A 13,932-nucleotide genomic window follows, 5' to 3' on the forward strand; every position below is an offset into this window, starting at 1 on the left:
GGAATATGGTAAATAGAAGAGGGGGATATGGTAAATAGAAGAGGGGGGGATATGGTAAATAGAAGAGGGGGGATATGGTAAATAGAAGAGGGGGGATATGGTAAATAGAAAGATAGAAGAGGGGGATATGGTAAATAGAAGAGGGGGGGATATGGTAAATAGAAGAGGGGGATATGGTAAATAGAAGAGGGGGATATGGTAAATAGAAGAGGGGGATATGGTAAATAGAAGAGGGGGGATATGGTAAATAGAAGAGGGGGGATATGGTAAATAGAAGAGGGGGATATGGTAAATAGAAGAGGGGGATATGGTAAATAGAAGATGGGGGGATATGGTAAATAGAAGAGGGGGAATGGTAAATAGAAGAGGGGGGGATATGGTAAATAGAAAGAGGGGGATATGGTAAATAGAAGAGGGGGATATGGTAAATAGAAGAGGGGGATATGGTAAATAGAAGAGGGGGGGGGATATGGTAAATAGAAGAGGGGGATATGGTAAACAGAAGAGGGGGATATGGTAAAATAGAAGAGGGGGATATGGTAAATAGAAGAGGGGGGGGGATATGGTAAATAGAAGAGGGGGGGATATGGTAAATAGAAGAGGGGGATATGGTAAATAGAAGATGGGGGGGGATATGGTAAATAGAAGAAGAGGGGGATATGGTAAATAGAAGAGGGGGATATGGTAAATAGAAGAGGGGGATATGGTAAAGAAGAAGGATAGGGGGATATGGTAAATAGAAGAGGGGGATATGGTAAATAGAAGAGGGGGATATGGTAAATAGAAGAGGGGGGATATGGTAAATAGAAGAGGGGGATATGGTAAATAGAAGAGGGGGGATATGGTAAATAGAAGAGGGGGATATGGTAAATAGAAGAGGGGGGATATGGTAAATAGAAGAGGGGGATATGGTAAATAGAAGAGGGGGGATATGGTAAATAGAAGAGGGGGATATGGTAAATAAATAGAAGAAGAGGGGGATATGGTAAATAGAAGAGGGGGGATATGGTCAATAGAAGAGGGGGATATGGTAAACAGAAGAGGGGGGGATATGGTAAATAGAAGAGGGGGATATGGTAAATAGAAGAGGGGGATATGGTCCAATAGAAGAATAAAAGAAGAGGGGGATATGGTAAATAGAAGAGGGGGATATGGTAAATAGAAGAGGGGGGATATGGTAAATAGAAGAGGGGGGATATGGTAAATAGAAGAGGGGGGGAATATGGTAAATAGAAGAGGGGGGATATGGTAAATAGAAGAGGGGGATATGGTAAATAGAAGAGGGGGGATATGGTAAATAGAAGAGGGGGGTATGGTAAATAGAAGAGGGGGATATGGTAAATAGAAGAGGGGGATATGGTCAATAGAAGAGGGGTGAATATGGTCAATAGAAGAGGGGGTGAATATGGTCAATAGAAGAGGGGGTGAATATGGTCAATAGAAGAGGGGGTGAATATGGTCAATAGAAGAGGGGGGATATGGTCAATAGAAGAGGGGGGGGATATGGTAAATAGAAGAGGGGGGGATATGCTGCTATGTAACTATGATCGGGCTTATTTTTTTGTATATTTTTATAAAAGTATCTCAACTCTCTCTTGTCCAGTTGGATGCTCTGTGTCCAGCAGTGGACGAACTGAGGAGACTGACAACATCGCCACCTGGTGGTCACATGGCCATTCTACAGGCTGCTGTGGAGGTACAGTACACTTCACCTTAAACCTCTTCAATTCTACCATGTTGATGCGATGGCTGTACTTAAATCTAACTCTTCAATTCCACCATGTGGCGTAGACAACCTGAAGTACTGCAGGATTTTATTCCAACTAGGCGCCACACCTGACGAACCGAGCTAATTGATCAGTTCGGTGATTGCCTAAATTCAACACACCTGGGGCCTAAATGTATCGGTTTCTATTGGCTAGGTCAGTACAGTAAAATGCCATAGCCCCCCTAAAGCAGTCAGTACAGTAAAATGCCATAGCCAGCCTAAAGCAGTCGGTACAGTAAAATGCCAGCCTAAAGCAGTCGGTACAGTAAAATGCCATAGCCTGCCTAAAGCAGTCGGTACAGTAAAATGCCATAGCCAGCCTAAAGCAGTCGGTACAGTAAAATGCCCCCCTAAAGCAGTCAGTACAGTAAAATGCCATAGCCCCCCTAAAGCAGTCGGTACAGTAAAATGCCCGCCTAAAGCAGTCAGTACAGTAAAATGCCATAGCCCCCCTAAAGCAGTCGGTACAGTAAAATGCCCCCCTAAAGCAGTCAGTACAGTAAAATGCCATAGCCAGCCTAAAGCAGTCGGTACAGTAAAATGCCATAGCCAGCCTAAAGCAGTCGGTACAGTAAAATGCCATAGCCCCCCTAAAGCAGTCAGTACAGTAAAATGCCATAGCCAGCCTAAAGCAGTCGGTACAGTAAAATGCCATAGCCCCCCTAAAGCAGTCAGTACAGTAAAATGCCATAGCCTAAAGCAGTCGGTACAGTAAAATGCCATAGCCTAAAGCAGTCAGTACAGTAAAATGCCATAGCCTAAAGCAGTCAGTACAGTAAAATGCCATAGCCAGCCTAAAGCAGTCGGTACAGTAAAATGCCATAGCCTGCCTAAAGCAGTCGGTACAGTAAAATGCCATAGCCCCCCTAAAGCAGTCGGTACAGTAAAATGCCCGCCTAAAGCAGTCAGTACAGTAAAATGCCATAGCCTAAAGCAGTCGGTACAGTAAAATGCCATAGCCAGCCTAAAGCAGTCGGTACAGTAAAATGCCATAGCCTGCCTAAAGCAGTCGGTACAGTAAAATGCCATAGCCCCCCTAAAGCAGTCGGTACAGTAAAATGCCCGCCTAAAGCAGTCAGTACAGTAAAATGCCCGCCTAAAGCAGTCGGTACAGTAAAATGCCAGCCTAAAGCAGTCGGTACAGTAAAATGCCAGCCTAAAGCAGTCGGTACAGTAAAATGCCATAGCCCCCCTAAAGCAGTCAGTACAGTAAAATGCCATAGCCCCCCTAAAGCAGTCGGTACAGTAAAATGCCCGCCTAAAGCAGTCAGTACAGTAAAATGCCATAGCCCCCCTAAAGCAGTCAGTACAGTAAAATGCCAGCCTAAAGCAGTCGGTACAGTAAAATGCCATAGCCTGCCTAAAGCAGTCAGTACAGTAAAATGCCATAGCCCCCCTAAAGCAGTCAGTACAGTAAAATGCCATAGCCTAAAGCAGTCAGTACAGTAAAATGCCATAGCCTGCCTAAAGCAGTCAGTACAGTAAAATGCCATAGCCTGCCTAAAGCAGTCAGTACAGTAAAATGCCATAGCCAGCCTAAAGCAGTTGGTACAGTAAAATGCCATAGCCCCCCTAAAGCAGTCAGTACAGTAAAATGCCATAGCCTAAAGCAGTCGGTACAGTAAAATGCCCGCCTAAAGCAGTCAGTACAGTAAAATGCCATAGCCTAAAGCAGTCAGTACAGTAAAATGCCATAGCCTAAAGCAGTCAGTACAGTAAAATGCCATAGCCAGCCTAAAGCAGTCGGTACAGTAAAATGCCATAGCCTAAAGCAGTCGGTACAGTAAAATGCCATAGCCAGCCTAAAGCAGTCGGTACAGTAAATGCCATAGCCAGCCTAAAGCAGTCGGTACAGTAAAATGCCATAGCCAGCCTAAAGCAGTCGGTACAGTAAAATGCCCGCCTAAAGCAGTCGGTACAGTAAAATGCCAGCCTAAAGCAGTCGGTACAGTAAAATGCCATAGCCCCCCTAAAGCAGTCAGTACAGTAAAATGCCATAGCCCCTAAAGCAGTCACGGTAAAATGCCCGCCTAAGCAGTCAGTACGGTAAATGCCATAGCCCCCTAAAGCAGTCAGTACAGTAAAATGCCAGCCTAAAGCAGTCGGTACCAGTAAAATGCCATACCCGCCCTAAAGCAGTCAGTACAGTAAAATGCCCCAGCCTAAAGCAGTCGGTACAGTAAAATGCCATAGCCAGCCTAAAGCAGTCGGTACAGTAAAATGCCATAGCCTAAAGCAGTCAGTACAGTAAAATGCATAGCCCCTAAAGCAGTCAGTACAGTAAAAATGCCATAGCCTAAAGCAGTCAGTACAGTAAAATGCCATAGCCCCTAAAAGCAGTCAGTGATGAAAATGCCATAGCCTAAAGCAGTCGGTACAGTAAAATGCCATAGCCAGCCTAAAGCAGTCGGTACAGTAAAATGCCATAGCCTAAAGCAGTCAGTACAGTAAAATGCCATAGCCTAAAGCAGTCAGTACAGTAAATGCCATAGCCTAAAGCAGTCAGTACAGTAAAATGCATAGCCAGCCTAAAAAGCAGTCGGTACAGTAAAATGCCATAGCCTAAAGCAGTCGGTACAGTAAAATGCCATAGCCAGCCTAAAGCAGTCGGTACAGTAAAATGCCATGGCCTAAAGCAGTCGGTACAGTAAAATGCCACAGCCAGCCTAAAGCAGTCGGTACAGTAAAATGCCATAGCCAGCCTAAAGCAGTCAGTATAAAATGCCACCTTAGCCAGCCTAAAGCAGTCGGTACAGTAAAATGCCATAGCCTAAAGCAGTCAGTACAGTAAAATGCCCGCCTAAAGCAGGCCCGGTACAGTAAATGCCATAGCCTAAAGCAGTCAGTGCAGTAAAAATGCCATAGCCAGCCTAAAGCAGTCAGTACAGTAAAATGCCATAGTCCTCCTAAAGCAGTCGGTACAGTAAAATGCCATAGCCTAAAGCAGTCGGTGCAGTAAAATGCCATAGCCAGCCTAAAGCAGTCAGTACAGTAAAATGCCATAGCCAGCCTAAAGCAGTCGGTACAGTAAAATGCCATAGCCCCCCTAAAGCAGTCAGTACAGTAAAATGCCATAGCCAGCCTAAAGCAGTCGGTACAGTAAAATGCCATAGCCCCCCTAAAGCAGTCAGTACAGTAAAATGCCATAGCCTAAAGCAGTCGGTACAGTAAAATGCCATAGCCAGCCTAAAGCAGTCGGTACAGTAAAATGCCATAGCCTAAAGCAGTCAGTACAGTAAAATGCCATAGCCTAAAGCAGTCAGTACAGTAAAATGCCATAGCCAGCCTAAAGCAGTCGGTACAGTAAAATGCCATAGCCAGCCTAAAGCAGTCGGTACAGTAAAATGCCATAGCCAGCCTAAAGCAGTCGGTACAGTAAAATGCCCGCCTAAAGCAGTCGGTACAGTAAAATGCCATAGCCCCCCTAAAGCAGTCAGTACAGTAAAATGCCATAGCCCCCCTAAAGCAGTCGGTACAGTAAAATGCCCGCCTAAAGCAGTCAGTACAGTAAAATGCCATAGCCCCCCTAAAGCAGTCGGTACAGTAAAATGCCCCCCTAAAGCAGTCAGTACAGTAAAATGCCATAGCCAGCCTAAAGCAGTCGGTACAGTAAAATGCCATAGCCCCCCTAAAGCAGTCAGTACAGTAAAATGCCATAGCCAGCCTAAAGCAGTCAGTACAGTAAAATGCCAGCCTAAAGCAGTCGGTACAGTAAAATGCCATAGCCAGCCTAAAGCAGTCAGTACAGTAGTATAGCCTAGAAGCAGTCAGTACAGTAAATGCCATAGCCAGCCTAAAGCAGTGGTACAGTAAAATGCCATAGCCTAAAGCAGTCGGTACAGTGAAATGCCATAGCCAGCCTAAAGCAGTCGGTACAGTAAAATGCCATAGCCAGCCTAAAGCAGTCGGTACAGTAAAATGCCATAGCCTAAAGCAGTCGGTACAGTAAAATGCCATAGCCAGCCTAAAGCAGTCGGTACAGTAAAATGCCATAGCCAGCCTAAAGCAGTCGGTACAGTAAATGCCATAGCCAGCCTAAAGCAGTCGGTACAGTAAATGCCATAGCCTAAAGCAGTCAGTACAGTAAAATGCCAGCTAAAGCAGTCGGTACAGTGAAATGCCAGCCAGCCTAAAAGCAGTCGGTACAGTAAAATGCCATAGCCAGCCTAAAGCAGTCAGTACAGTAAAATGCCATAGCCAGCCTAAAGCAGTCGGTACAGTAAAATGCCATAGCCTAAAGCAGTCAGTACAGTGCAAAAATGCCCGCCTAAAGCAGTCAGTACAGTAAAATGCCATAGCCTAAAGCAGTCAGTACAGTAAAATGCCATAGCCAGCCTAAAGCAGTCAGTACAGTAAAATGCCCCCTAAAGCAGTCGGTACAGTAAAATGCCCACCTAAAGCAGTCAGTACAGTAAAAATGCCCCTAAAGCAGTCGGTACAGTAAAATGCCATAGCCCGCCTAAAGCAGTCAGTACAGTAAAATGCCATACCTAAAGCAGTCAGTACAGTAAAATGCCCACCTAAAGCAGTCAGTACAGTAAATGCCCCTAAAAGCAGTCAGTACAGTAAAATGCCCACCTAAAGCAGTCGGTACAGTAAAAATGCCCCCTAAAGCTCGGTACAGCCCTAAAGCAGTCAGTACAGTAAAATGCCATAGCCTGCCTAAAGCAGTCAGTACAGTAAAATGCCAGCCTAAAGCAGTCGGTACAGTAAAAATAGCCTGCCTAAAGCAGTCAGTACAGTAAAATGCCATAGCCCCTAAAGCAGTCAGTACAGTAAAATGCCCACCTAAAGCAGTCAGTACAGTAAATGCCATAGCCTGCCTAAAAGCAGTCAGTACAGTAAAATGCCATAGCCTGCCTAAAGCAGTCAGTACAGTAAAATGCCATAGGCCCCTAAACAGTCGGTACAGTAAATGCCACCTAAACAGGGGTGCAGTAAAATGCCCGCCTAAAGCAGTCAGTACAGTAAAATGCCCCCTAAAGCAGTCGGTACAGTAAAATGCATAACCACATAACCTAAAGCAGTCAGTACAGTAAAATGCCATAGCCCCCTAAAGCAGTCAGTACAGTAAAATGCCCGCCTAAAGCAGTCAGTACAGTAAATGCCATAGCCTGCCTAAAGCAGTCAGTACAGTAAATGCCATAGCCCCTAAAGCAGTCAGTTTGATAAAATGCCGCCTAAAGCAGATCAGTACAGTAAAATGCCATAGCCAGCCCTAAAGCAGTCAGTACAGTAAAATGCCATAGCCAGCCTAAAAGCAGTCAGTACAGTAAAATGCCATAGCCTAAAGCAGTCAGTACAGTAAAATGCCAGCCTAAAGCAGTGGCACAGTAAATGCCACAGCCCGCCTAAAGCAGTCAGTACAGTAAAATGCCATAGCCTAAAGCAGTCAGTACAGTAAAATGCCATAGCCTAAAGCAGTCAGTACAGTAAAATGCCCCCTAAAGCAGTCAGTACAGTAAAATGCCATAGCCAGCCTAAAAGCAGTCAGTACAGTGAAATGCCCCTAAAGCAGTCGGTACAGTAAAAATGCCATAGCCTAAAGCAGTCAGTACAGTAAAATGCAATAGCCAACTAAAGCAGTCGGTACAGTAAAATGCCATAGCTGCCTAAAGCAGTCGGTACAGTAAAATGCCATAGCCAGCCTAAAGCAGTCGGTACAGTAAAATGCCATAGCCAGCCTAAAGCAGTCGGTACAGTAAAATGCCATAGCCAGCCTAAAGCAGTCGGTACAGTAAAATGCCATAGCCTAAAGCAGTCAGTACAGTAAAAAGCCTAAAGCAGTCGGGTACAGTAAAAAATGCCATAGCCAGCCTAAAGCAGTCAGTACAGTAAAATGCCATAGTCCTCCTAAAGCAGTCGGTACACAGTAAAATGCCAGTCCTCCTAAAGCAGTCGGTACAGTAAAATGCCATAGCCTAAAGCAGTCAGTACAGTAAAATGCCATAGCCCGCCTAAAGCAGTCAGTACAGTAAATGCCATAGCCCGCCTAAAGCAGTCAGTACAGTAAAAATGCCATAGCCCCCTAAAGCAGTCGGTACAGTAAAATGCCTCCAAAGCCAGGTAAAGCAGTCTTACTAAAGCAGTCAGTACAATGCCATAGCCAGCCTAAAGCAGTCAGTACAGTAAAATGCCATAAGCCAGCCTAAAGCAGTCGGTACAGTAAAATGCCATAGCCAGCCTAAAGCAGTCAGTACAGTAAATGCCATAGCCAGCCTAAAGCAGTCGGTACAGTAAAATGCATAGTCCTCCTCAAAGCAGTCAGTACATTAAAATGCCATAGCCTAAAGCAGTCGGTACAGTAAAATGCCATAGCCTAAAGCAGTCGGTACAGTAAATGCCTGGCTAAAGCCATTCGGTACAGTAAAATGCCATAGCCAGCCTAAAGCATTGGTACAATGCAGTACAGCGGCTAAGCAAGTCGGTACAGTAAATATGCAACCTAAAGCAGTCAGTACAGTAAATGCCCATGGCCTAAAGCAGTCGGTACAGTAAATGCAAGCCTAAAGCAGTCGGTACAGTAAATGCCATAGCCTAAAGCAGTCGGTACAGTAAAATGCCCATAGCCAGCCCTAAAGCAGTCGGTACAGTAAAATGCCATAGCCAGCCTAAAGCAGTCAGTACAGTAAAATGCCATGGCAGACCTAAACAGTCAGTACAATAAATGCAAAACAGTGTTTGATAAGAAATGCCATAGCCTAAAGCAGTCAGTACAGTAAAATGCCCGCCTAAAGCAGTCGGTACAGTAAATGCCATAGCCAGCCTAAAGCAGTCAGTACAGTAAATGCCATAGTCCTCCTAAAGCAGTCGGTACAGTAAATGCCAGTCCTCCTAAAGCAGTCGGTACAGTAAAATGCCATAGCCTAAAGCAGTCAGTACAGTAAAATGCCATGCCCAGTCAGTACAGCCCATGCCAGCCTAAAGCAGTCGGTACAGTAAAAATAGCCAGCCTAAAGCAGTCGGTACAGTAAATGCCATAGTAAAAGCCTAAAGCAGTCGGTACAGTAAAATGCCACAGCCAGACAGTACTAAAAGCATAGCCAAGTCGGGTACAGTAAAATGCCATAGCCAGCCTAAAGCAGTCCGGTACAGTAAAAAATGCCATAGCCAGCCTAAAGCAGTCAGTACAGTAAAATGCCATAGCCAGCCTAAAGCAGTCAGTACAGTAAAATGCCATAGCCTAAAGCAGTCGGTACAGTAAAATGCCATAGCCAGCCTAAAGCAGTCGGTACAGTAAAATGCCATAGCCAGCCTAAAGCAGTAAGTACAGTAAAATGCCATAGTCCTCAGCCAGTAAAATGCCCGCCTAAAGCAGTCGGTACAGTAAAATGCCATAGTCCTCCTAAAGCAGTCGGTACAGTAAAATGCCATAGCCTAAAGCAGTCGGTACAGTAAAATGCCATAGCCAGCCTCCAAAGCAGTCAGTACAGTAAAATGCCATAGCCAGCCTAAAGCAGTGGTACAGTAAAATCCATAGCCCCTAAAGCAGTCAGTACAGTAAAATGCCATAGCCAGCCTAAAGCAGTCGGTACAGTAAAATGCCATAGCCCCCCTAAAGCAGTCAGTACAGTAAAATGCCATAGCCTAAAGCAGTCGGTACAGTAAAATGCCATAGCCAGCCTAAAGCAGTCGGTACAGTAAAATGCCATAGCCTAAAGCAGTCAGTACAGTAAAATGCCATAGCCTAAAGCAGTCAGTACAGTAAAATGCCATAGCCTAAAGCAGTCAGTACAGTAAAATGCCATAGCCAGCCTAAAGCAGTCGGTACAGTAAATGCCATAGCCAGCCTAAAGCAGTCGGTGACAGTAAAATGCCATAGCCAGCCTAAAGCAGTCGGTACAGTAAAATGCCATAGCCAGCCTAAAGCAGTCGGTACAGTAAAATGCCCCCCTAAAGCCACAGTAAAATGCCAGCCTAAAGCAGTCGGTACAGTAAAATGCCATAGCCCCCTAAAGCAGTCAGTACAGTAAAATGCCAGCCCTAAAGCAGTCAGTAAAAACCCTAAAAGTCGGCCAGTAAAAGCCCCTAAAGCAGTCGGTACAGTAAATGCCATAGCCCCCTAAAGCAGTCAGTACAGTAAAATGCCATAGCCAGCCTAAAGCAGTCAGTACAGTAAAATGCCCCCTAAAGCAGTCGGTACAGTAAAATGCCATAGCCAGCCTAAAGCAGTCGGTACAGTAAAATGCCATAGCCAGCCTAAAGCAGTCAGTACAGTAAAATGCCAGCCCCTAAAGCAGTCGGTACAGTAAAATGCCATAGCCCGCCTAAAGCAGTCAGTACAGTAAAATGCCATAGCCAGCCTAAAAGCAGTCGGTACAGTAAAATGCCATAGCCCCCTAAAGCAGTCAGTACAGCAAAATGCCATAGCCTAAAGCAGTCAGTACAGTAAATACATAGCCAGCCTAAAGCAGTCGGTACAGTAAAATGCCATAGCCTAAAGCAGTCAGTACAGTAAATGCCATAGCCAGCCTAAAGCAGTCGGTACAGTAAAATGCCCCCTAAAGCAGTCGGTACAGTAAATGCCATAGCCAGCCTAAAGCAGTCGGTACAGTAAAATGCCATAGCCAGCCCTAAAGCAGTCGGTACAGTAAAATGCCACAGCCAGCCTAAAGCAGTCGGTACGGTACAGTAAAATGCCATAGCCAGCCTAAAGCAGTCAGTACAGTAAAATGCCATAGCCCTAAAGCAGTCGGTACAGTAAAATGCCATAGCCTAAAGCAGTCAGTACAGTAAAATGCCATAGCCTCCTAAAGCAGTCGGTACAGTAAAATGCATAGCCTAAAGCAGTCGGTACAGTAAAATGCCATAGCCTAAAGCAGTCAGTACAGTAAAATGCCATAGCCAGCCTAAAGCAGTCAGTACAGTAAAATGCCATAGCCCCTAAAGCAGTCGGTACAGTAAAATGCCATAGCCTAAAGCCCAGATAAAATGCCCTAAAGCAGTCAGTACAGTAAAATGCCCCCATAGTCGGTACCTAAAGCAGTCAGTACAGTAAATGCCATAGCCCCTAAAGCAGTCAGTACAGTAAAATGCCAGCCTAAAGCAGTCGGTACAGTAAAATGCCATAGCCTGCCTAAAGCAGTCAGTACAGTAAAATGCCATAGCCCCCTAAAGCAGTCAGTACAGTAAAATGCCCGCCTAAAGCAGTCAGTACAGTAAAATGCCATAGCTGCCTAAAGCAGTCAGTACAGTAAATGCCATAGCCAGCCTCCAGTCAGTACAGTAAAATGCCATAGTCCTCTAAAGCAGTCAGTACAGTAAATGCCCCCTAAAGCAGTCGGTACAGTAAAATGCCCGCCTAAAGCAGTCAGTACAGTAAAATGCCCCTAAGCAGTCAGTACAGTAAAATGATCGGTCAGCAGTCAGCAAAATGCCATAGCCCCCTAAAGCAGTCAGTACCGTAAATGCCATGGCCCTAAAGCAGTCAGTACAGTAAAATGCCATAGCCTAAAGCAGTCAGTACAGTAAAATGCCAGCCTAAAGCAGTCAGTACAGTAAAATGCCATAGCCTAAAGCCAGTACAGTAAAATGCCAGCCTAAAGCAGTCGGTACAGTAAAATGCCAGTAGCCCCTAAAACCGGTCAGTACAGTAAAATGCCATAGCCTAAAGCAGTCAGTACAGTGAAATGCCCAGCCTAAAGCAGTCAGTACAGTAAAATGCCATAGCCAGCCTAAAGCAGTCAGTACAGTAAAATGCCATAGCCAGCCTAAAGCAGTCGGTACAGTAAAATGCCATAGCCTAAAGCAGTCGGTACAGTAAAATGCCTAGCCTAAAGCAGTCGGTACAGTAAAATGCCATAGCCTAACCAGCAGTCGGTACAGTAAATGCCATAGCCAGCCTAAAGCAGTCAGTACAGTAAAATGCCATAGCCAGCCTAAAGCAGTCGGTACAGTAAAATGCCATAGCCTAAAGCAGTCAGTACAGTAAAATGCCATACAGCCTAAGCAGTCGGTACAGTAAAATGCCATAGCCCCTAAAGCAGTCGGTACAGTAAAATGCCATAGCCCCTAAAGCAGTCGGTACAGTAAAATGCCATCAGCCTAAAGCAGTCAGTACAGTAAAATGCCATAGCCTAAAGCAGTCAGTTAGTAAAATGCCAACCTAAAGCATTAATTTGATGAAAATGCCACATAGCCAGCCTAAAGCAGTCAGTACAGTAAAATGCCTTAGCATCAGCCTAAAGCAGTCGGTACAGTAAAATGCCCCCTAAAGCAGTCAGTACAGTAAAATGCCCGCCAGCCTAAAGCAGTCGGTACAGTAAAAAATGCCATACCTAAAGCAGTCGGTACAGTAAAATGCCATAGCCCGCTTAAAGCAGTCAGTACAGTAAAATGCCATAGCCAGCCTAAAGCAGTCAGTACAGTAAAATGCCAGTCCTCCTAAAGCAGTCGGTACAGTAAAATGCCATAGCCTAAAACCCGATCCAGTACAGTAAAATGCCATAGCCTAAAGCAGTCGGTACAGTAAATAGCCAGCCTAAAGCAGTGGGTACAGTAAATGCCATAGCCTAAAGCAGTCGGTACAGTAAAATGCCATAGCCAGCCTAAAGCAGTCGGTACAGTAAAATGCCATAGCAGCTAAAGCAGTCGGTACAGTAAAATGCCATAGCCAGCCTAAAGCAGTCGGTACAGTAAAATGCCATAGCCAACCTAAAGCAGTCGGTTTGATAAAATGCCATAGCCAGCCTAGTCGGTACAGTAAAATGCCATAGCCGCCTAAAGCAGTCGGTTGATAAATGCATCTAGCCAGCCTAAAGCAGTCGGTACAGTAAAATGCCATAGTCCTCCTAAAGCAGTGGTACAGTAAAATGCATAGCCTAAAGCAGTCGGTACAGTAAAATGCCATAGCCTAAAGCAGTCGGTACAGTAAAATGCCATAGCTAAAGCAGTCAGTACAGTAAAATGCCATAGCCTAAAGCAGTCAGTACAGTAAAATGCCATAGCCAACCTAAAGCAGTCAGTACAGTAAAATGCCATAGCCCCCCTAAAGCAGTCAGTACAGTAAAAATAGCCAGCCTAAAACAGTCAAGTACCCAGTAAATCCATAGTCCTCCTAAGCAGTCGGTACAGTAAAATGCCATAGCCCTCCTAAAGCAGTCGGTACAGTAAAATGCACCATCGCCTAAAGCAGTCGGTACAGTAGAAATGCCATAGCCAGCCTAAAGCAGTCAGTACAGTAAATGCCATAGTCCTCCTAAAGCAGTCGGTACAGTAAAATGCCAGTCCTCCTAAAAGTCGGTACAGTAAAATGCCATAGCCTAAAGCAGTCAGTACAGTAAAATGCCATAGCCCGCCTAAAGCAGTCATTACAGTAAATACCATAGCCAGCCCAAAGCAGTCAGTACAGTAAAATGCCATAGCCCCTAAAGCAGTCAGTACAGTAAAATGCCGCCCTAAAGCAGTCGGTACAGTAAAATGCCATAGCCTAAAGCAGTCAGTACAGTAAAATGCCATAGCCAGCCTAAAGCAGTCAGTACAGTAAAATGCCATAGTCCTCCTAAAGCAGTCGGTACAGTAAATGCCATAGCCAGCCTAAAGCAGTCAGTACAGTAAATGCCCTAGCCAGCCTAAAGCAGTCAGTACAGTAAAATGCCATAGCCAGCCTAAAGCAGTCAGTACAGTAAATGCCATAGCCAGCCCTAAAGCAGTCGGTACAGTAAAATGCCATAGCCCCTAAAGCAGTCAGTACAGTAAAATGCCATAGCCAGCCTAAAGCAGTCGGTACAGTAAAATGCCATAGCCCCCTAAAGCAGTCAGTACAGTAAAATGCCATAGCCTAAAGCAGTCGGTACAGTAAAAATGCCATAGCCAGCCTAAAGCAGTCAGTACAGTAAAATGCCATAGCTAAAGCAGTCAGTACAGTAAAATGCCATAGCCTAAAGCAGTCAGTACAGTAAATGCCATAGCCAGCCTAAAGCAGTCAGTACAGTAAAAATGCCATAGCCCTAAAGCAGTCGGTACAGTAAAATGCCATAGCCAGCCTAAAGCAGTCGGTACAGTAAAATGCCATAGCCAGCCTAAAGCAGTCAGTACAGTAAAATGCCATAGCCAGCCTAAAGCAGTCAGTACAGTAAAATGCCATAGCCAGCCTAAAGCAGTCGGTACAGTAAAATGCCCGCCTAAAGCAGTCGGTACAGTAAAATGCCAGCCCTAAAGCAGTC

The 13,932-nt window shown here is 45.1% G+C and overlaps 1 protein-coding gene across 4 annotated transcripts in view; it reads left to right on the forward strand.

Moving 5' to 3' along the window:
* The window catches only part of tkfc (triokinase/FMN cyclase), a 46,514-nt gene extending 44,538 nt beyond the window's left edge, over positions 1–1,976 (forward strand). For 2 of the 4 annotated variants that reach the window (XM_065015089.1, XM_065015094.1), the window contains one exon: positions 1,604–1,973. In XM_065015089.1, coding sequence (XP_064871161.1) covers positions 1,604–1,717 — 114 coding nt within the window. In that variant the 3' untranslated portion in view covers positions 1,718–1,973. Of the gene's footprint in view, positions 1–1,603 lie in introns of all 4 variants that reach the window. The other 2 variants (XM_065015090.1, XM_065015091.1) reach the window with 2 other exon arrangements.
* The last annotated feature ends 11,956 nt before the right edge of the window (positions 1,977–13,932 follow it).

This window comes from Oncorhynchus nerka, unplaced genomic scaffold (assembly GCF_034236695.1).
Source record: "Oncorhynchus nerka isolate Pitt River unplaced genomic scaffold, Oner_Uvic_2.0 unplaced_scaffold_1700, whole genome shotgun sequence".
NCBI classification, from domain to species: Eukaryota; Metazoa; Chordata; class Actinopteri; order Salmoniformes; family Salmonidae; genus Oncorhynchus; species Oncorhynchus nerka.